Raw genomic sequence first — 21,610 nt, forward strand, 5'->3', positions numbered from 1 at the left:
GGCAGTAGCGGAGAAGGGAACAGATAAGAAGGATTTATCCAGGGAACGGAGTGCACAGGAAGGGGTGTAGGGAAGGACGAGTGTGGAGAGATACGGGGGAGCAGCAGAGTGAGTACATTTATAGGTTAGTAGAAGAAGTTTGAACAGGATGCGAAAACGGATAGGGAGCCAGTGAAGCGACTTGAGGAGAGAGGTAGTATGAGTAAAGCGACCCTGGCGGAAGACGAGACGGGCAGCAGAGTTTTGAACCGACTGGAGAGGGGAGAGGTGACTAAGTGGGAGGCCAGCAAGAAGCAGATTGCAGTAGTCCAAACGAGAGGTGACAAGGGTGTGGATGAGGGTTTTGGTAGAGTGCTCGGAAAGAAAGGGGTGGATTTTACGGATGTTGTAAAGAAAGAAACGACAGGTCTTTGCGATCTGCTGGATATGAGCAGAGAAGGAGAGAGAAGAGTCAAAGATAACCCCAAGGTTTCGAGCTGAGGAGACAGGGAGAATGAGAGAGCCATCAACAGAAATAGAAAATGGGGGAGTGGGGAGGTGGGTTTTTGGGGGAAAATGAGAAGCTCGGTTTTGGTCATATTTAATTTCAGGTGGTGTTGAGACATCTAGACAGCAGTGTCAGACAAGCACGCTGAAACTTTGGTTTGGATGCAAGTTGAGATATCAGGGTAGAAAGGTAGATTTGGGAGTCATCAGCATAGAGATGGTAGGAAAAGCCATGAGATGAGATTAATGAACCAAGGGAAGAAGTGTAGATAGAAAAGAGGAGGGGACCAAGAACAGAACCCTGAGGTACGCCGACAGGCAAAGGGATAGATGTAGAAGAGGATCCACCAGAGTGAACACTAAAGGTGCGGAGGGAGAGGTAGGAAGAGAACCAGGAAAGGACAGAGCCCTGGAATCCAAGTGAGGACAGGGTATCGAGAAGTATGCTGTGATCGACAGTGTCAAAAGCAGCGGAAAGATCAAGAAGAATGAGGATGGAATATTGACCTCTGGATTTAGCCAGTAATAGGTCATTGGAGACTTTAGTAAGCGCAGTTTCGGTCTCTGAATGTAGAGGCCCCCTTCTACAGGTAGTATCTAGAACTGGGGGAGGGGGGAGGGAGTCTGGGGTGATGAGGACATCTGCCAAAGTGCTAGTTTTTCAGTTGGAGGGAGCTGGGGTCTCTGGGCCTCAATGCGCTTCTTCAGCAGTGGCCAGACATGGGGCTGCTGTATGTCTTCCCGCCATGGCCGATGGTCGGAATGCTGTTAACCCTCTACTCAGTGTGCGGCAGCAGCTAAGAAAGCAAATAGAATGTTAGATATTATTAGGAAAGGAATGGAAAACAAAAATGAGGACGCTATAATCCCTTTCCATATCATCAAGCTGATCAATCCATAGACTGGTGGGTTGTGTCCATCTACCAGCAGGTGGAGATAGAGAGCAAACTTTTGCCTCCCTATATGTGGTCATGTGCTGCCGGAAACTCCCCAGTATGTTCTCTATCTCAGCAGGTGGTGGTCACACACAGCAGCAGCTCTGGCTAGGCCTCCAAGCCTAATCCTTAGGTTTTGTTGAGGCCTGGGGTTGAGGGCTCTTTTGAGCAAGTGCAAACCTGGTGGTGCCAGGTCCCTCCTTTTCTCCCCCCTCCCGCTGGCTCCGTTTAAAAAAAAAAAAAAAAAATTTTAAACGTCTTTAAAGGCGTTTATTTTGACGTTTATTTAAACGTTCATTGCATCTACTCACTGGGACACCAGTTCGTTACAGCTCGGAGCGGCAAGCAGGTAATTTTACCTTTTTCTAGCGGGCAGGGGGTTCCCCGATTCTTCTCCTCGTGGCATATGGCGTCGGAGGGCGAGGGCGCAAAGGGTCGCTCCCCGGATCGCTGGAGCGCTTCTAGAGGGGATGCGGGGGTTTTACAGCCTGATTCGCCCTTGATGGGTGACAGTTTAGTGACCGATGAATGTCCCGGTCCTTCCTCCGGCGTGGCGGTTTTTCCCGCCATAAACGCCCATCCCCCGCTCCTCGCCTCCGCCATCTTGGCCGGCCACGCGGCTCGGACGGCTTCTTCGGGGGCCACCCTTGAGGTTGGAGACATTAATGCCATGAACGCCCTTAATTTGGGCGACGGCACAAAACCGGCTAATGTTAAGAGCCGTTCTTCCCGCGCGGCTCCTTCGCGTAGTTTCGCGCCGGACGCCATTTTGGATGCGCAGCATGTCTCTCCCCCGCTATTTCGAGCGCCGGTTGAGAGTGCGTCTAGGGCTGTTGCCCAGGCTGCGGAAGTGCACAGTCTGGGGGGTTTCTCCCCCGAGTTTGTTTTGCTGCTGCATCAGGCCTTCCTCATGCACACGCTGCCCCTGCTCCCTCGTCTGGTAAAGAGGTTGAGGTTCCCAGAGGCAAACGCCCTCGGGTTGATTCCCAGGCCTTGGAGGAATTTGTCTCCTCCGATGTAGATGAGGGCAGCGTGTCTGAGGTCTCCCAACGGTCCTTTGCGGATTCCTTGGAGGAGACGGATCCCCGCTCGGTTGGAGCGGATGACCCCTCTGCAGCGCGGCTTTTTAGCCCAGAGGATTTGCCCAACCTGTTGTTACAGGCCATGGACACTTTGAAGATTTCCTCTCCGGAGGACGTCTCTCCCTCAGCCCCTGTTGGCTCTGCCATTATGCTGGGGACGAAGCGCCCGCCTAGAACCTTCCACGTGCATGATGCCATGCACACCTTAATTTCGGCTCAATGGGATGCCCCAGAAGCGAGCCTTAAAGTGGCTAGGGCTATGTCCCGCCTCTATCCTTTGGCTGTGAGTGAGCGTGAGGCCTATCTGTGGCCTACCGTGGATTCTTTAATCACTGCGGTGACTAAGAAAACGGCGTTGCCGGTGGAAGGTGGCACGGCCCTAAAGGACGCCCAAGACAGAAGATTGGAGGCGGCCTTAAGGTCGTCCTTTGAGGCGGCTGCTTTAAGTTTGCAGGCCTCAGTTTGCGGCTCCTATGTGGCCAGGGCGTGCCTGACTATGGTGCAGCGGGCTTCCCCCTCGGATCATTCCTTGAGGGCGGATTGGCCGGCCATGGAATCGGGCTTAGCCTATTTGGCAGACTTGCTGTATGATGTCTTGAGAGCCTCAGCTAAAGGCATGGCTCAGACAGTCTCTGCGCGGCGGTGGCTTTGGCTGAAACATTGGTCTGCTGACCACGCCTCTAAATCCCGCCTGGCTAGATTGCCTTTTAAAGGCAAGCTGCTCTTTGGGGTCGAGCTGGACAAAATCGTGACCGATCTCGGCACGTCTAAGGGCAAGAAGTTACCAGAGGTCAGGGCTCGGGCTAGTGCTCGTCCCGGTACCTCCAGAGGACGGTTTCAGGAAGCCCGTCGGTACCGCCCGGGCAGGTCGGGTTCTTCTGCCCCCTCTTCCTTTAAGAGGAATTTCTCCCCCAAGCAGCATTCCTTTCGCAGAGACCGCCGTCCCGGAGGTGCTCCCTCCGGTCCTCCCCCAGGGTCTCGTACCCAATGACGGGGTCTTGGTCCACGCCCCAGTGCAGATTGGAGGACGGCTGTCCTCGTTTCTGGGCGAGTGGACCACAATAACTTCAGACGCTTGGGTGCTGGAAGTCATCAGAGACGGCTACAAGCTAGAGTTCTGCCGACCCTTAAGAGACGGGTTTGTACTCTCTCCCTGCAAGTCTCCGGTCAAAGCTGTGGCAGTGCAGCAGACTTTGGACAATCTGATCCGCCTGGGTGCGGTCGTTCCGGTGCCAGAAAGTCAGCTTGGCAAGGGGCGTTACTCCATTTACTTTGTGGTACCAAAGAAAGGAGGTTCTGTCCGGCCTATCCTCGACCTCAAAGGGGTCAATCGGGCCTTGAAAGTGCGGCACTTTCGCATGGAGACTCTCCGCTCTGTTATAGCGGCAGTGAAGGCAGGGGAGTACCTGGCATCCTTGGACATCAAGGAAGCATACTTGCATATTCCCATCTGGCCTCCTCATCAACGCTTTCTGCGTTTTGCAGTCCTGGGCCGACACTTCCAGTTCAGAGCCCTCCCTTTCGGGTTGGCTACTGCTCCGCGGACCTTTTCCAAAGTAATGGTGGTCATAGCGGCCTTCCTGCGAAAGGAAGGAGTACAAGTCCATCCTTATCTGGACGACTGGTTGATCCGAGCCCCCTCTTATGCAGAGTGCGGCAAAGCTGTGGACCGGGTAGTTGCTCTTTTGAGCTCCCTGGGATGGATCATCAACTGGGAGAAGAGCCAGCTGCGCCCGACTCAGTCCCTGGAGTATCTGGGAGTTCGATTCGACACCCAAGTGGGCAGAGTGTTCCTGCCAGACAATCGGATTGTCAAACTTCAGGCTCAGGTGGACCAGTTCCTAGTAGCCTCTCCTCTTCGGGCTTGGGACTATGTGCAGCTGTTGGGCTCTATGACGGCCACGATGGAAGTAGTGCCCTGGGCCAGGGCTCATATGAGACCACTTCAACACTCTCTGCTGCAGCGCTGGACTCCGATGTCGGAGGATTATGCTGTGCGCCTTCCCTTGGATCCAGCAGTGCGCAAGGCGCTGAGCTGGTGGATGCAGACAGACAAGTTGTCTGCGGGAATGCCTCTGGTGACCCCAGAGTGGATTGTCGTCACGACGGACGCCTCTTTGTCGGGCTGGGGAGCCCACTGTTTGGGAAGGACAGCGCAGGGGCTCTGGTCTCCTGCAGAGGCAAGGTGGTCTATCAACCTCCTGGAACTCAGAGCCATTCGGTTGGCGCTTTTGGAGTTCATCCCGGTACTGGTGTTGAAGCCTGTACGGGTCCTGTCGGACAATGCCACGGCTGTGGCCTATGTCAACCGCCAGGGAGGTACCAAGAGCGCCCCTCTAGCCAAGGAGGCTATGAGTCTATGCCAGTGGGCAGAAGCGAACCTGGAACAGCTGTCAGCGGCCCACATTGCCGGAGTCATGAATGTCAAGGCGGACTTTCTCAGTCGCCATACCTTGGAGCCCGGAGAGTGGCAGCTATCTGCTCAGGCGTTCTTGGTCATCACGAAGCGCTGGGGCCAGCCGAGCCTAGATCTGATGGCGTCATCGGCCAATTGCCAAGTGCCGCGCTTTTTCAGCAGAGGACGGGACCCTCGATCCCTGGGAGTAGATGCTCTTCTCCAACAGTGGCCGACACAAGAGCTTCTCTATGTGTTCCCGCCCTGGCCCATGTTGGGCAGGGTGCTAGACCGGGTGGCAAAGCATCCCGGCAGGGTAATCCTGGTGGGTCCGGATTGGCCCAGACGTCCCTGGTATGCGGACTTGATCAGGCTCTCAGTCGACGATCCTCTGCGGCTGCCAGTGGAGCAGGGCCTGTTACATCAGGGTCCCGTGGTGATGGAGGATCCCTCCCCCTTTGGTCTTACGGCCTGGCTATTGAGCGGCAGCATCTGAGGAAGAAGGGCTTCTCAGACAAGGTCATCGCCACTATGCTGAGAGCGAGGAAGCGCTCTACTTCTACTGCTTACGCCAGGGTTTGGCGTATCTTTGCAGCGTGGTGTGAAGCAGGCTCACTTTCTCCTTTCACTGCTCCAATTTCTTCAGTGTTGGCGTTCCTGCAAGAAGGTCTGGACAAGGGTCTGTCGCTCAGTTCCCTTAAAGTCCAGGTAGCGGCTCTGGCTTGCTTCAGGGGCCGCCTGAAGGGTGCTTCCCTGGCTTCGCAGCCAGATGTGGTGCGCTTTCTCAAGGGAGTTAATCACCTGCGCCCTCCTCTGCACTCAGTGGTGCCTGCGTGGAATCTCAACCTGGTGCTAAGAGCATTGCAGAAGCCGCCTTTTGAACCCTTGTCTAGGGCATCTCTGAAAGACCTGACGTTGAAAGCAGTCTTTTTGGTGGCTATCACTTCAGCCAGAAGAGTTTCCGAGCTCCAGGCGCTCTCTTGTCGAGAGCCTTTTCTGCAGTTCACTGAGGCAGGAGTGACTATTCGCACAGTGCCTTCCTTTCTGCCCAAGATTGTTTCTCGCTTCCATGTGAATCAGCAGCTCTGTCTCCCTTCCTTTCGTAGGGAGGACTACCCAGAGGAGTACTCTGCTCTTAAATATCTGGATGTGAGACGAGTCATCATCAGATACTTGGAAGTGACCAATGATTTCCGGAAATCGGATCATCTGTTTGTCCTGTATGCAGGTCCTCGTAGGGGTCTGCAGGCTGCTAAGCCTACAGTGGCAAGATGGGTCAAGGAAGCCATTGCAGCGGCTTATGTGGCCGCGGGGAAGGTGCCGCCTATCCAGCTGAAGGCTCACTCCACAAGAGCTCAGGCGGCCTCGATGGCAGAGGCCGGTTCCGTCTCCTTGGAAGAGATATGCAAGGCGGCAACTTGGGCTTCGGCCCATACATTCTCCAAGCATTACCGCTTGACTGTGGCTGCTCGGGCGGAGGCCCGGTTTGGAGCTTCAGTGTTGCGGTCAGGGATTTCTATGTCCTGCCCTGGGTGAGTACTGCTTCGGTACATCCCACCAGTCTATGGATTGATCAGCTTGATGATATGGAAGGTAAAATTATGTATAATCATACCTGATAATTTTCTTTCCATTAATCATAGCTGATCAATCCATAGCCCCTCCCAGATATCTGTACTGTTTTTATTCTGGTTGCATTTCAGGTTCAAGTTCAGTCTTCAGTTACTTCAGGAAGACTTCGTGTTCAAGTTTTTTCACTTGGATTCTTCAAGAGTTAAGACGAGTTTGTGTTACAGTGAGCTGCTGCATTCCTCTCCCCTCCGTTTTACGGGGCTGGATTGAGACTTAAAATTCTGCCGGCACTCCCTCCCGCTTCGTGCGGCTGTAGGGCAGTTTTGTACCCCTCCCGCTTCGGCGGTGTTAGGGTCAGTCAGCTCCTCCCGCGGTTGCAGGATAAGCCAGATCCCCCCGCATCGGCGGGTGTGGTGTCCCTCCCCCGCTCCGCGGGGATGAGCTGGACGGATTCCCCTCCCCCACTTGTGTGGGGATGAGCTGGGTTAATTCCCCTCCCCCGTTTCGGCGGTGGTGAGCTGGGCAGAGTGTCCCTTCGTGGGTGTAATTCTCTAAGTGCTGAGTCCTGCGGATGGAGCTTTGATATCGACATACTGAGGAGTTTCCGGCAGCACATGACCACATATAGGGAGGCAAAAGTTTGCTCTCTATCTCCACCTGCTGGTAGATGGACACAACCCACCAGTCTATGGATTGATCAGCTATGATTAATGGAAAGAAAATTATCAGGTATGATTATACATAATTTTACCTTGTATCGCTCCATGGTGGCACCTCACCTCGAATATTGTGTGCAGTTCTGGTCACTGCATCTCAAAAAAGATGGTGGAATTAATAACATTCTTTATGACAGCAGATAAAGACCTGTATGGTCCATCCAGTCTGCCTAACAAGATATGCTCATTATACATGGTATGCGATACTTTATAAGTATACTTGAGTTTGATTTGTCCTTGCTATTTTCAGGGCACAGACCGTTGAAGTCTGCCCAGCACTGTTCTTGTACTAAAATTTCTGAAGTTAATGTCGAAGCCCCTTAAAATTTACACTCCAGTCCATCCATATCTATTCAGTCACGTGGAAGTCTGCCCAGCACTGGATTTGCTTCCCAATTACCGATGTTGCTACCCAATCTCTGCTAAGATTCCGTGGATCCATTCTTTCTAAACAGGATTCCTTTGTGTTTATCCCATGCATGGTTGAATTCCATTACTGTTTTCATCTCCACCACCTCCTGCGGGAGGGCATTCCATGTATCCACCACCCTCCCTGTCTGTGAAAAAATACTTTCTGACATTACTCCTGAGTCTGCCCCCCTTCAACCTCAATTCATGTCCTCTAGTTCTACCGCCTCCCCGTCTCCGGAAAATGTTTGTTTGCGGGTTAATACCTTTCAAATATTTGGACGTCTGTATCATGTCACCCCTGTTTCTCCTTTCCTCCACGGTGTACATGTTAGGTCGGTATATTAGAAAAGGTACAGAGAAGAGCGATGAAAATGATAAAGGGGATGGGGCTACTTCCCTATGAGAAAAGGCTAAAGTGGCTAGGGCTCTTTAGCTTGGAGAAGAGACGGCTGAGGACAGATATGATAGAGGTCTATAAAATGAGTGGAGTGGAACGGGTAGACGTGAATCGATTTTACTCGTTCCAAAAGTACTAGGACTAGGGGACATGCAATGAAGTTAAAAAGTAGTAAATTTAGCAGGGTTTAAAAAAGGTTTTGATGACTTCCTGAAAGAAAAGTCCAAAAGCCATTATTAAAATGGACTTGAGGAAAATCCACTGCTTATTTCTGGGATAATAACTCACAAAATATATATAGGAGAATATTTTCAGAAACACTTAACGTATGTGAAGTAGGGTCTCATACCTTTAAACACGGCTACTATTCACATCACTCCCATGGTGAATCTCTGCTCCTGCATCAGAATATAATCATTGACTCGTACCTCCACCGTCCTATGCTTAACTCACACTACAATAAAATTAATCTACTGTAGGGTATATACAAGACACTTAGCAGACTTGCGCTCCTTTATAACCAGTGTGCCTGTGATTGTGAGTTAAGCATAGGACGGTGGAGGTACGAGTCAATGATTATATTTTGATGCACAAGCAGAGATTCACCATGGGACTGATGTGAATAGTAGCCGTGTTTAAAGGTATGAGACCCTACCTCACATACGTTACTTAAGTGTTTCTGAAAATATTCTCCTATATATATTTTGTGAGTTATTATAGAAGTGGAGGAGAAAATAAAAGCCATATAGATTCTTGACAAGTATTTCTGGGATAAGCAGCATAACATGTATTGTACTATTTTGGGATCTTTCCAGGTACTTGTGACCTGGATTTGCCACTGTTGGAAACAGGATGCTGGGCTTGATGGACCTTCAGTCTGTCCCAGTATGGCAGTACTTACGTACTTGACTACTCCAACCCTGTCATTTTGATTTTGTTGCAGGTGCGCAAGAGATTAACCACTGCTGTTTACTACTGAGGGTAGCACACCATTGACTGTTAGGGTCCACCACCCTTTCCGTACACCACCACCTCTACACGCTCTCACATCTTGGCATTTCTGCAAATGGGAGTTCACAAAGGCTTGGTGTTAGGCTCCTTGAAGGTACTAGTGGCTACCTTAACTTGTTTCAGGTGCTGCCTGTAGGGCACGTCATTGGTTGCACATCCAGATGTGATCCACATCTTGAAAGGGGTGGGCCACCTTCAGCCACCCTTTCATCTCCTTGTCCAGAGTGGGATCTTAACCTAGTTCTGCAGGTTCTTCAGAAGCCACCTTTTGAGCCAGTTAGAAAGGCCATCTTGAAAGATCTCACCCTGAAGACGGTATTCTTGGTGGTGATAGCTTTGGCACGTTGGATTTCAGAGCTCCAGGTGCTATCATCACAGAGAGTAGGGTGAATTCATACAGTTCCTTCTTTTTTGCCAAAAATGGTGTCTGTGTTTCATGTTAATTAGTAAGTGGAGCTCCCAGTGTTGTTCAGGGAAGAATTGGGGGGGGGGGGGGAAGACTCACTTCACCTCCCAGACATCTGCAGGGTTCTGCTTCGTTATCTCAGTCACAAATGACTTCCAGAGATCAAATCGCCTTTTTTTGTCCTTTTTGGAAAGCATAAATTGGGCCTGATGGTGCCTAAACCCACCATTGCCAACTGGTTGAAGGAGACCGTTGCTTCCACGTATATACTGGAGGGTAAGCAGACCCTTTTGACAGCAACATGGTCTACGCTTTACAGAGAATTATTGGGTGGATATTGGAACCTGTGGGGTAGCTGTGTTTGTGGTGTCGGTGCTCTAGGTGGTAGGGCCAGGGTCCCACCCTGTTTAGAGATTGCTTTTAGACATCTCCCATGTCCTGGAATAGTGGGAAGAAATGGAAGGAGAAATTAGGGCTTACCTGACAATTTTATTTCCATTAGTTCTTCACACTATTCAAGTATTCCACCTGTAAATAGGAGCAGACGAATATGAATAATGCAGTGCCTGCAATGCTGTCATCTCTCTTCAGGGGTTCTGGGGAGCCACAACTTGTGCAATATATATTTTTTACTTGTGTTGATTTAAAGTTGTTGTTTAGTTCTTGGCCTTGTTTTTACTGCTTGTCTAAGTAAATACTAGAGAACTGGGCTGGCTGGTAATATATGGAGCAGCTCAGTTCTGAGTTCTCTGTCTCCACCTGCTGTTTGATGTAAATGATTATCCCCACAGGTCTTGGAAATAGTGTGAAGAACTAATGGAAAGAATCAGGTAAGACCTAACTTCTTCTGTTTCTTGGCCTGCTGTTCTAACCTTTAGGCCAGTGTTTCTAGGAACATAGAAAATAAAGGCTTATCCAGTCTGCCCAGCCATATCATCTATCCCTTCTCAACCCAGCCCTTAAGGCATACCTAATCCCATCAGGGTTTCAGGGTATCCACAATGAATATGCATAAGATAGATTTATATGCACTGCTGCCTTGGTATGGAAATCTGTCATGCATATTCATTGTGAATATCTTAAAAATCTGATGAGACTAGGTGTGCCTCAAGGACTGGGTTGAGGAGCATTGCTCTAGGCTGCTCCTCCATGCCTGCTTGACTTTCCAGCTTAGTGCCTTGAGACAGGAGTGCCTTCTAATTCATAGGACTAGGGAGAGAAAAGTGATATTTGAAAGAAATTATTAGTTTTCACTGTGCTCCAGTATCATTAAGGTATTTGTTTATGGTTTATTAAGATTTGCTATACCGCCTTAGTTGCAAAGCAAGTCTAGGTGATTTGCTATTCACTGACATGCTACTTTTACATTCAAGACTTTCCACTTTTAAATTCATTAACAGGTAGTATGCAAAAGTAATGGCCTGGTCATATTTAGTACCCATTCTGCTAATTCAACCCATTTGTTTATGAATTTCATTGATAGCAGTTGCCCTGTGCTGCTGTGATAGAAATCTGTGCTGTACTTGGAGTTCTCTGATTTTCCAGGACACAGATGTGACGCATGTAGTTACATTTGTTTTCTTTGTACCCCCAATTATGGATTTTACTTGAGTATGCTGAGAGTTTGGCAACCTGTTTATCTTCTTAATTCAAGAACTGTCACCCTCTCTATTCCACTGTAAACTTTTAATAATAGTACTACCAATTACAAGAATATTACTGAATACCCAGTGGGCTGTTATCCAAATAATTCCACCTGCTTCCCTTTTTCCCTTCAAATTATTGGCAAATTCAGAATATAAAGGGTGGGAAGACAGGTTCTTTTATGAGTAAATGTTGTTAGTTCCACACAGGGGCGTATCTGCGTGGGGCCACAGGGGCCTGGGCCCCTGCAGATTTCGCCCTGGCCCCCCTCCCCGCCGTCAACCCTCCCCCGCTGCTTACTTTTGCTGGCGCCGAGGTCCGACCCGCAATCTCCGTTTTTCGTCTTCCTCCGTGGCCATGCTTCCAGGAAGTAACGCTGCAGTGCTGATTCGTTGAATCCAGTTCGGCGTCTGACGTCAGACGTCGAACTGGATTCAACGAATCAGCACTGCAGCGTTACTTCCTGGAAGCATGGCCACGGAGGAAGACGAAAAACGGAGATTGCGGGTCGGACCTCGGCGCCAGCAAAAGTAAGCAGCGGGGGAGGGTTGACGGCGGGGAGGGGGTGGAGAGAGGCGGCGGCGGCGGGGGGGGGGGAGGGAGGCAAAAATGTGCCCCCCCCTCTCTGGCTGTGGCCCCCCCTACCGCCGGATTCCAGATACGCCCCTGGTTCCACATGATATGCATTTTAATGGGAAGAATATTAAGGAAAATGTTTCTGGATCTTTTCAGAAACAAGCCTCAACTTTGGGGTTCTGTTCCACTGACTTTGAAACTGAAGGTGCGTTTTGTTTCTGTTTTAGGTCAGGAAGAGGAAGGAAGTTAAGTGGCGACCAAATAACTTTGCCAACTACTGTGGATTATTCATCTGTTCCTAAGCAGGTTGGTTGTATATGAAAATGACAACATGAATTTTGATCAACAATAGCTGTATCTAGCAGCTAGAATGCTTCCAGTACTGCACTCTACAGTATAATTTTTTTTAAAAAGTAGAACAAACTTGTACAGCTTGTATACTCCAAACACAGTGAAGGTGACAGAAACATGGAAGCTAGATGATTTGAAAAATATGAGAAGTTTATTAAAACATCCAATGACTCGGCACAAGTCGTGTTTCGGCCACTATGGCCTGCCTCAGGAATCTAAAAATAAACAATAATAGCAAACATCAATAAATAATATCAGATGAATAAAATGGCACATACATTATATATGACAAGAAAGACCATATTATGACATGTATAAATACATTCCATAAAACATATACAGACTGAGAAGACAAGACCGATCCAAGATGGCCACGGTATGATCGGCGTCAGCGGACGAGTTGCAATCCGGCTCTAGTAAACACTGGAAAGAGAGCCTTACCTGCCGTTTGCGATGGGTAAGAGACGGGGGAAGGTCAGGGAGATTCCCTCTCTCCCTGGAAGTAGACCCCCGCTCCAACAGTCGACGCTCGAGCGGTTTGGAATCGCCTCCGGTTCAGAAGTGACATCTACCCCTGCTGCTGGAGCCAGCGTATCAGAGCTGGCCGACAGTGTCAACGGGGCTTCCTTGAGCCCTGTTCTGTGTGCAGCGCCCCCTCAACCAGGAAGTGAGCGCTTCGTGATGAGTCCTGCTGCTCAAACCCCGATGGGAGAAGAGAGCATTCAGGGAGGGAACCTACACGAAGCCGGAACAAATGCTGCCAGCTTGAATATACCAGAGGGTAGTTCTGCTCCTGTAGTTTCTACTACAATTGTGAGTATCCTGGAACAAACTGCTAGAGCACCTCAACTGGTTTTCGAGGGAAAAGAAAAACCTGCTGTAGTGACGCTAGAGTCACTTTGGGAACTGAATTCTTCCACTCTCTCTGCCTTACAGACTTTGATAGCAAAGAATACTGAAAGTATCAAGGCCATAGCCGAAACTGCATTAAAACAATTACAAATTAATGATTACCAAGCCATGGAGGTTAAAACTCTATCTGAAAAATTTGCAAAAATGGAACTTGTGGAACAATCTTTGATTAAGGACAGGTGTTTTGCCTCTAAGCGCTTGGAGTATTTGGAGAACCAATCAAAGAGACTTAACCTGCGTATTATAAACTTTCCAAAATCGCCACTTATTACTTCAGTACAAATGGTTAAGAAATATCTAGTGGAGGTTCTGGGAATGACTGATAGTTCATTACCACCTATTACAAGAGCATATTATTTACAGAGTACTGGTAAAGTACTAGATAATTTAAATCCTTCAGGTGGAATGAATCTAACTGAGTTCCTAGAATCCTCTCTGGAGGTGGTCACGCAAAGGTTAACTTTGTTGGTGACATTTGCCCTCGAGATAGATAGAGATGCAGTGCTCAGGCTGTCCTTGAGACATCTAAATTCTTTATTTTTGGGCTCAAAAGTAAGGGTTTTCCCGGACCTCTCCAGGGAAACCCAGAAGAGACGAAAGTTATTTTTATTACTGCGTTCAAGGGTAGTAGCACTTGGTGCAAATTTTCAATTAAAGTTTCCTTGTGTTTGCAAGATTCTATACCAAACAAAGCAATTTCAGTTTTTTGAACCCAGTCAATTGGAGGATTTTTTGAAAAGCAAAGAGGGTGTGATTGTGAGAATTTAGAACCAAATGTAACACTGTATAGCAGCCTGGAATAGGTCATTCTGAATATGACGCAATCTGTTGACAATTATAATTGATTGAGCTTTGTTATATTAGCTCATAAATATATATATTTTCCATTTTGGGTCAATTACATTTATTTGTGGACGATAGTCATTATTTGCTTTTTAGAATTATGATTTTGTAATTAAAGATGGTATTCTTGCATGTATCGTGTAATATTCAAGATTGATTGAATATTGTATAATGAAAAAATTTGAAAAATAAAATAATAAAAAAATAAAAAAAAAACATATACAGACTACATAATTGTTTTTTTATATATATAATCATGTGAAAATGCACTTTGTTCATAACATATCTGCTTGATCACCATTAAAAAGTAGTACTCATGTAAAATATGTGTGTGTATATAATATACATAATATCTCAAAATGGAACTATAACAAACAAGCAAAATTTATATCTAATATAATAATTTGCACCTCCAACGTTCTGAAGCTGTCTCCATGGCAGCGTGGCAGTGAAGCCGTGTAGTGTTCCTGGGGTTCGTAATCGCACTCTGGATCACTGCCCCGCCTTCGAGGGAAGGGAAAGAAGGAGAAACGCGACGTCGGAAGGAGAAGGGACCAACCACAGGCAATCGCACTCGCTCTCACTGCCCTGCCCTTGGAGGGCAGGGAAGGCTGCATAGTAATGCGACGACCAGAGAACAGAGGACCACAGTGGCACGAACGACACAAACCGCCTGACAGGACTCTCCATTTCAAGACACTTGAACTGTGAGGTGTGGAGATCAAAGGAAGGAGGCAAGTGCAGACAACGGAAAACGAGGCGCCAACGTACTCTCAAATCACAAACTTTCTCTCTCTGACACGCACTGTTTCTCTCTCACACATACCCTCTCACACAATACTCACTCTCACACAGCGCCTGCCCCCCCGCCACCCCCTCCCAATTCGCTATGCAGCAAAACCCCCTCCAAGCCCCCCGCCACCCCCTCCCAGTTCAGCAACCCACGGTCTGCCCCAACGCGCATGCACCGCCACACACCTGTGCTCCGACTTCGCCCTACCCTTTCACACTTTCAACACACACCCCCCAGTAACACTGACCCTCCTCCAAGCCCTCCGCCACCCCCTCCCAGTTCGCTATGCAGCAAAACCCCCTCCAAGCCCCCCGCCACCCTCTCCCAGTTCAGCAGCTCACGGTCTGCCCCCAACGCGCATGCACCGCCACACACCCGCACTCCGACTTCGCCCCACCCTTTCACACTTTCAGCACCCCTCCCTCTAACATTCACACAAACACACACACCCGCGCTCCGAGTCCACCCAACCCTCTCACACTTTCACCACAGACCCCCAACAACGCTGACCCCCCCAAGCCCCCCGTCACCCAGTCCCAGTTCACCAGTCCCCACACCCCCCCTCTAACATTCATACAAATACGCACACCTGCGCTCCGAGTTCACCTCACACTTTCACCCCCCCCCCCCCCAACAACGTTGACCCCCCCCCCTCCAAGCCACACACGCCAAACATTCCTTCAACACGATGGATGGAGGGGGCAGGGGAAAGATGCTGCTCATGGATAGATGGATGGAGGGGGCAGGGCACAGATTACGTTTGCTGCACATACTACACTCTCTCACACAGACACACACATTATGTCTCCCTCTCAATCACACACTCTCTCTCTCTCACACATACTTATTCACTCTCACACATACTCTCTCTCACACAGAGCCTGCCACACCACCCCTAGCAACGCTGAACCCCCTCCAAGCCCCCTGCCACCCCCTCCCAGTTCGGCAGTCCCACACCCACCCTCTAACTTTCACACAAACACACCCGCGCTCCGAGTTCGTCCCACCCTCTCACACTTTCACCCCCCCCCCCCCAAGCAGTGCTGACCCCCCCACATCTCATTCTGCAGCATGATAGTACTCACAATACACCGCTGAAAATTATTGATTACCATCAGAGCACATTTCTCCTAACACTTCCCTTAAAAACATTAATGGCAGAAGGTCATTACCTTGCTAGCACCTGTTTCATTTCAGTGAGAAACGGGCTTTTTTTTTTACTAGTGTGTGTGTGTATATATATATATATATATAATGTAAAAAAGGAATACCTTATGGATGTTCTGAATACGTAAGCTTTTCAAATCTAACAATATATATATATATATAATGTAAAAAAGGAATACCTTATGGATGTTCTGAATACGTAAGCTTTTCAAATCTAACAACAAATAATAACACATCTCTAGAGGATGAGAATATATTTAGGTGAAAATGTATTAAACTAAAAAACTTAAGCCTAAAGGATGTCGGAACAGCAAGAACCTACCTAACCCTTCACTACCCCAATTGCAAAGGTATAAAATACAAATCTTCACATGCTTACAGCCTCTCGTTTATAGGTACATAACTTTGGAACTCGCTACCCAAAGGCATGAAACTCACAGAAAACTACCTACAATTCAGAAAAACCTGAAAATACATCTTTTCAAGAAGTCTTTCCCCCCTGGATCTGCCTAATCCTACACCACCATACATCACAAAAAGTTCAGAAATGGAAAACAATAATATTAACCTCTCTCACAATATGCTAATATATCAACCTAAGTGTTTATTGTACTTCTGTATTATGTACTAGACTTTTACACATCTAAATTTTGTAACCGCCTTTTTAGCAATATGTAAGCCACATTGAACCTGCCATACGGTGGGAAAATGTGGGATACAAATGCAATAAATAAATAACTAGAAAAAACTGATAAAATCACCATACTATCAAGTATCCAGACTAAGCCACATGCTATCCAACGTGCAGAATGAATAAAAGCTAATGAAAGGTAAACCATACAGAGTGATGACCAATGAGAACTACCATCTAATATATATAACATGAATCATGTCTAAAGTAAAAGTACACTGTTAACAGCAAAGCAAACATAGATCTTGGACAAAAAATACCACTGAATAACCATAGGGAACAATAGATGTAAATGAAAAAAACAGTTGAAAATAGTCATCTACTGTCTTATGTATGTAAATAAAACCATAATATAACTATGAAACGTTATGAATGAAGTGTATTTTACATAATTAAATATATTTTTTAACATTTGTTATATACTCTGTGCTTTATGGATGTGTTTTATTTATTTACGCATTTTATGATATGGTCCTTTTTGCCATGAATAATGCATGTATATATGTGTGTTTTGACTGTGCCATTTTGTTTATGTGATATTATTTATTGATATTTGTTTGCTGTTTATTTTTAGACTCCTGAGGCAGGCCGTAGTGGCTGAAACACGACTCGTGTCATTGGGTGTTTTAATAAATTTCTCATATTTTGCTCATCTAGCTTCCACGTTTTTGTCACGTTCACTGTGTTTGGAGTATCAGTGTGATTGTGAGGGTTCTTGTTCTTCTGTTTTTTGTTGACAGCTTGTATACAGGCATACGGTAAATATTTGTTCATGTTTTCAAATAAAGTGATACGTTTGATGTTCTTTTGTTTTCAGGCGGAATTAGAAAACTGGAGCTCCTGGGATGAAGAAGCCCCAACAAGTGTAAAGGTTGAAGGTGGGAATGGCAATGGGGCAACACAAAATAATTTAGAAACCAATGAACTGGACTTTTTCAAAGACATGGCACCAACTATTAGGAAAACTCAGAAAGTAAGTTACCTAGCACCGGTGGTAGAAGAATGTAAAAGAAAGAAATGTTCACTGCTTATTGTGCTCCTTTGACCTTTCCTTGATCCACCTGTTTTTCTGTTGTCAGTAAAGCCTCAAATAACTGCTACAACTTGGCTCAGACACAGGCCATAGTGGCATCTGTGTTTAGGCCTAGGTTGCAGCATGAAACTCCAAATTCAAGGGACCCGAGGTTTTTTTCCCCCACCTTCTATCTACCACCATAATTTGGTGCAATGTGTGGATCTGTTTAATTATTCTCTTGGTATTTAAGTATAGCAGGTTTGGTAAATGTTTTTTTGTTAAAGTTCACATCCTGGTCTCTGGTTGGCATACTGTATTGTTCTCCCACACTTCCACATGTGTAATCAGAGCCTGAAACTATAAAGGCAGGAAACTTATTTTCCTCCAGTTAGAGATTCAATACATTTATCTGAAACGTGATGGAATGGACACTTATATATACACTCCCGCTGTATATAATATGTTCTCTTTCTATTCCTTTTGTATTTCTTTGATAAAATAGTGTGGTTGCCATATTTTAGTCCATTTGACTGCACAGAAGTAAAGTTAATAAATGAAAAAGATAAGGTGCTTGCTCCCCAAAACCGGTTAAGTAGAAGTTTTATATTTGAGTGCTTATACTTGTTTTATGATGAAGATATATTAAGCTAGTCTAATAAAAAGACATCCTCTTTATATTTTTGAGAGATTTTTGTTTATATTGAACATATTTCTTTGATATTTATTAAGCACTGACAGTATATAGGGACTAACATGGCAACATAGAATATGCTGGAAGATTAAACACTATTACTCAGGGCTTCCCAAACCTGTTCTGGGGATTACATAGACAATCAGATTTTCAGAATACCCACAATGAATATACATGAGACAAATTTTGAAGGTATGAGGCGATGCCCAAGTTGCCGCCTTACAAATCTCTTCCAAGGAGACGGACCCGGCCTCTGCCATCGAGGCCGCCTGAGCTCTAGTGGAGTGAGCCTTCAGCCGGATAGGCGGCACCTTCCCCGCGGCCACATAAGCCGCTGCAATGGCTTCCTTGACCCATCTTGCCACTGTAGGCTTAGCAGCCTGCAGACCCTTACGAGGACCTGCAAACAGGACAAACAGATGATCCGACTTCCGGAAATCATTGGTCACTTCCAAATATCTGATGATGACTCGTCTCACATCTAGATATTTGAGAGCAGAGTACTCCTCTGGGTAGTCCTCCCTACGAAAGGATGGGAGACAGAGCTGCTGATTCACATGGAAGCGAGAAACAATCTTGGGCAGGAAGGAAGGCACTGTGCGAATAGACACTCCTGCCTCGGTGAACTGCAGAAAGGGCTCTTGACATGATAGCGCCTGGAGCTCGGAAACTCTTCTGGCTGAAGTGATAGCCACCAAAAAAGACTGCTTGCAACGTCAGGTCTTTCAGAGATGCCCTCGACAAGGGTTCAAAAGGTGGCTTCTGCAAGGCTCTTAGCACCAGATTGAGATTCCACGCAGGTACCACTGAGTGCAGAGGAGGGCGCAGGTGATTAACTCCCTTGAGAAAGCGCACCACATCTGGCTGCGAAGCCAGGGAAGCACTCTTCAGGCGGCCCCTGAAGCAAGCCAGAGCCGCTACCTGGACTTTAAGGGAACTGAGCGACAGGCCTTTCTCCAGACCTTCTTGCAGGAACGCCAACACTGAAGAAATTGGAGCAGTGAAGGGAAAAAGTGAGCCTGCTTCACACCACGATGCAAAGGTACGCCAAACCCTGGCGTAAGCAGTAGAAGTAGAGCGCTTCCTTGCTCTCAGCATAGTGGCGATGACCTTGTCTGAGAAGCCCTTCTTCCTCAGACGCTGCCGCTCAATAGCCAGGCCGTAAGACCAAAGGGGGAGGGATCCTCAATCACCACGGGACCCTGATGCAACAGGCCCTGCTCCGCTGGCAGCCGCAGAGGGCCGTCCACTGAGAGCCTGATCAAGTCCGCATACCAGGGACGTCTGGGCCAGTCCAGACCCACCAGGATTACCCGGCCCGGATGCTTTGCCACCCGGTCTAGCACCCTGCCCAACATGGGCCAGGGCGGGAACACATAGAGAAGCTCTTGTGTCGGCCACTGTTGGAGAAGAGCATCCACTCCCAGAGCTCGAGGGTCCCGTCCTCTGCTGAAAAAGTGCGGCAATTGGCCGATGACGCCATCAGATCTAGGCTCGGCTGGCCCCAGCGCTTCGTGATGTCCAAGAACGCCTGAGCAGATAGCTGCCACTCTCCGGGATCCAAGGTATGGCGACTGAGAAAGTCCGCCTTGACATTCATGACTCCGGCAATGTGGGCCGCCGACAGCTGTTCCAGGTTCGCTTCCGCCCACTGGCATAGATTCATGGCCTCCTTGGCTAGAGGGGCGCTCTTGGTACCTCCCTGGCGATTGACATAGGCCACAGCCGTGGCATTGTCCGACAGGACCCGTACTGGCTTCAACGCCAGTATCGGGAGAAACTCCAAAAGGACCAATCGAATGGCTCTGAGTTCCAGGAGGTTGATAGACCACTTTGCCTCTGCAGGAGACCAGAGCCCCTGCGCTGTCCTTCCCAAGCAGTGGGCTCCCCAGCCCGTCAAAGAGGCGTCCGTCGTGAAGACAACCCACTCCGGGGTCCAAAGAGGCATTCCTGCGGCAGCTTGTCTGGCCTCAGCCACCAGCTCAGCGCCTTGCGCACCGCTGGATCCAAGGGAAGGCGCACAGCGTAATCCTCCGACACTGGAGTCCATCGCTGCAGCAGAGAGTGCTGTAGAGGTCTCATATGGGCCCTGGCCCAGGGCACTACTTCCATCGTGGCCGTCATAGAGCCCAACAGCTGCACATAGTCCCAAGCCCGAAGAGGAGAGGCTACTAGGAACTGGTCCACCTGAGCCTGAAACTTGACAATCCGATTGTCTGGCAGGAACACTCTGCCCACTTGGGTGTCGAAACGAACTCCCAAATACTCCAGGGACTGAGTCGGGCGCAGCTGGCTTTTCTCCCAGTTGATGATCCACCCCAGGGAGCTCAAAAGAGCAATCAACCGGTCTGTAGCTCTGCCGCACTCTGCATAAGAGGGGGCTCGGATCAACCAGTCGTCCAGATAAGGATGGACTTGTACTCCTTCCTTGCATAGGAAGGCCGCGATGACCACCATTACTTTGGAGAAGGTCCGCGGAGCAGTAGCCAACCCGAATGGGAGGGCTCTGAACTGGAAGTGTCGGCCCAGGACTGCAAAACGCAGAAAGCGTTGATGAGGAGGCCAGATGGGAATATGCAAGTAAGCTTCCTTGATGTCCAAGGATGCCAGGTACTCTTCTGCCTTCACTGCCGCTATAACAGAGCGGAGAGCCTCTATTCGGAAGTGTCGAACTTTCAAGGCCCGATTGACCCCTTTGAGGTTGAGGATAGGCCGTACAGAACCTCCTTTCTTTGGTACCACAAAGTAAATGGAGTAACGTCCCTTGCCAAGCTGATCTTCTAGCACCGGAACGACCGCACTCAGGCGGATTAGATTGTCCAAAGTCTGCTGCACTGCCACAGCTTTGTCCGGAGACTTGCAGGGAGAGAGTACAAACCCATCTCTTAAGGGTCGGCAGAACTCTAGCTTGTAGCCGTCTCTGATGACTTCCAGCACCCAAGCGTCTGAAGTTACCCTGGTCCACTCGCTCAGAAACGAGGATAGGCGTCCTCCAATCTGCTCTGAGCCATGGACCAGGGCCCTGTCATTGGGTACAAGTCCCTGGGGGAGGACCGGAGGACGCACCTCCGGGACGGCGGTCTCTGCGAAAGGAATGCTGCTTGGGGGAGAAGTTCCTTTTGAAGGAAGAGGAGGCAGAGGAGCTCGACTTGCCCGGGCGATTCCGACGGGCTTCCTGAAACCGTCCTTTGGAGGGACCGGGGCGGGCAACACTGGCCCGAGCCCTGACCTCCGGTAACCTCTTGCCTTTAGACGTGCCGAGATCGTTTTGAGGTTTTCATGCTGCTGGGAAAGGGAGGACATCAGTTGCTCAGGAAAGCAAGTGTAGTGGGCAAGAAGACTTACCTTGGGAGTCAGAGCAGTATCTGACTCACCCTCTTTTTGGGCCTGGCATAACAAATTTCATGCACTAATGATTTTTGGACCGGGGCGGGCAACACTGGCCCGAGCCCTGACCTCCGGTAACCTCTTGCCTTTAGACGTGCCGAGATCGTTTTGAGGTTTTCATGCTGCTGG

At 48.5% G+C, this 21,610-nt stretch overlaps 1 protein-coding gene across 8 annotated transcripts in view; it reads left to right on the top strand.

The window, feature by feature from the left end:
• The window catches only part of EBAG9 (estrogen receptor binding site associated antigen 9), an 84,156-nt gene that overhangs the window by 24,865 nt on the left and 37,681 nt on the right, over window positions 1–21,610 (top strand). For 7 of the 8 annotated variants that reach the window (XM_030218154.1, XM_030218173.1, XM_030218190.1 and 4 more), the window contains 2 exons: window positions 11,859–11,937; window positions 17,206–17,361. In XM_030218154.1, coding sequence (XP_030074014.1) covers window positions 11,859–11,937; window positions 17,206–17,361 — 235 coding nt within the window. Of the gene's footprint in view, window positions 1–10,202; window positions 10,242–11,858; window positions 11,938–17,205; window positions 17,362–21,610 lie in introns of all 8 variants that reach the window. The other variant, XM_030218215.1, reaches the window with a different exon arrangement.

The sequence above is a fragment of the Microcaecilia unicolor genome, chromosome 1 (genome assembly GCF_901765095.1).
Source record: "Microcaecilia unicolor chromosome 1, aMicUni1.1, whole genome shotgun sequence".
Lineage (NCBI taxonomy): Eukaryota > Metazoa > Chordata > Amphibia > Gymnophiona > Siphonopidae > Microcaecilia > Microcaecilia unicolor.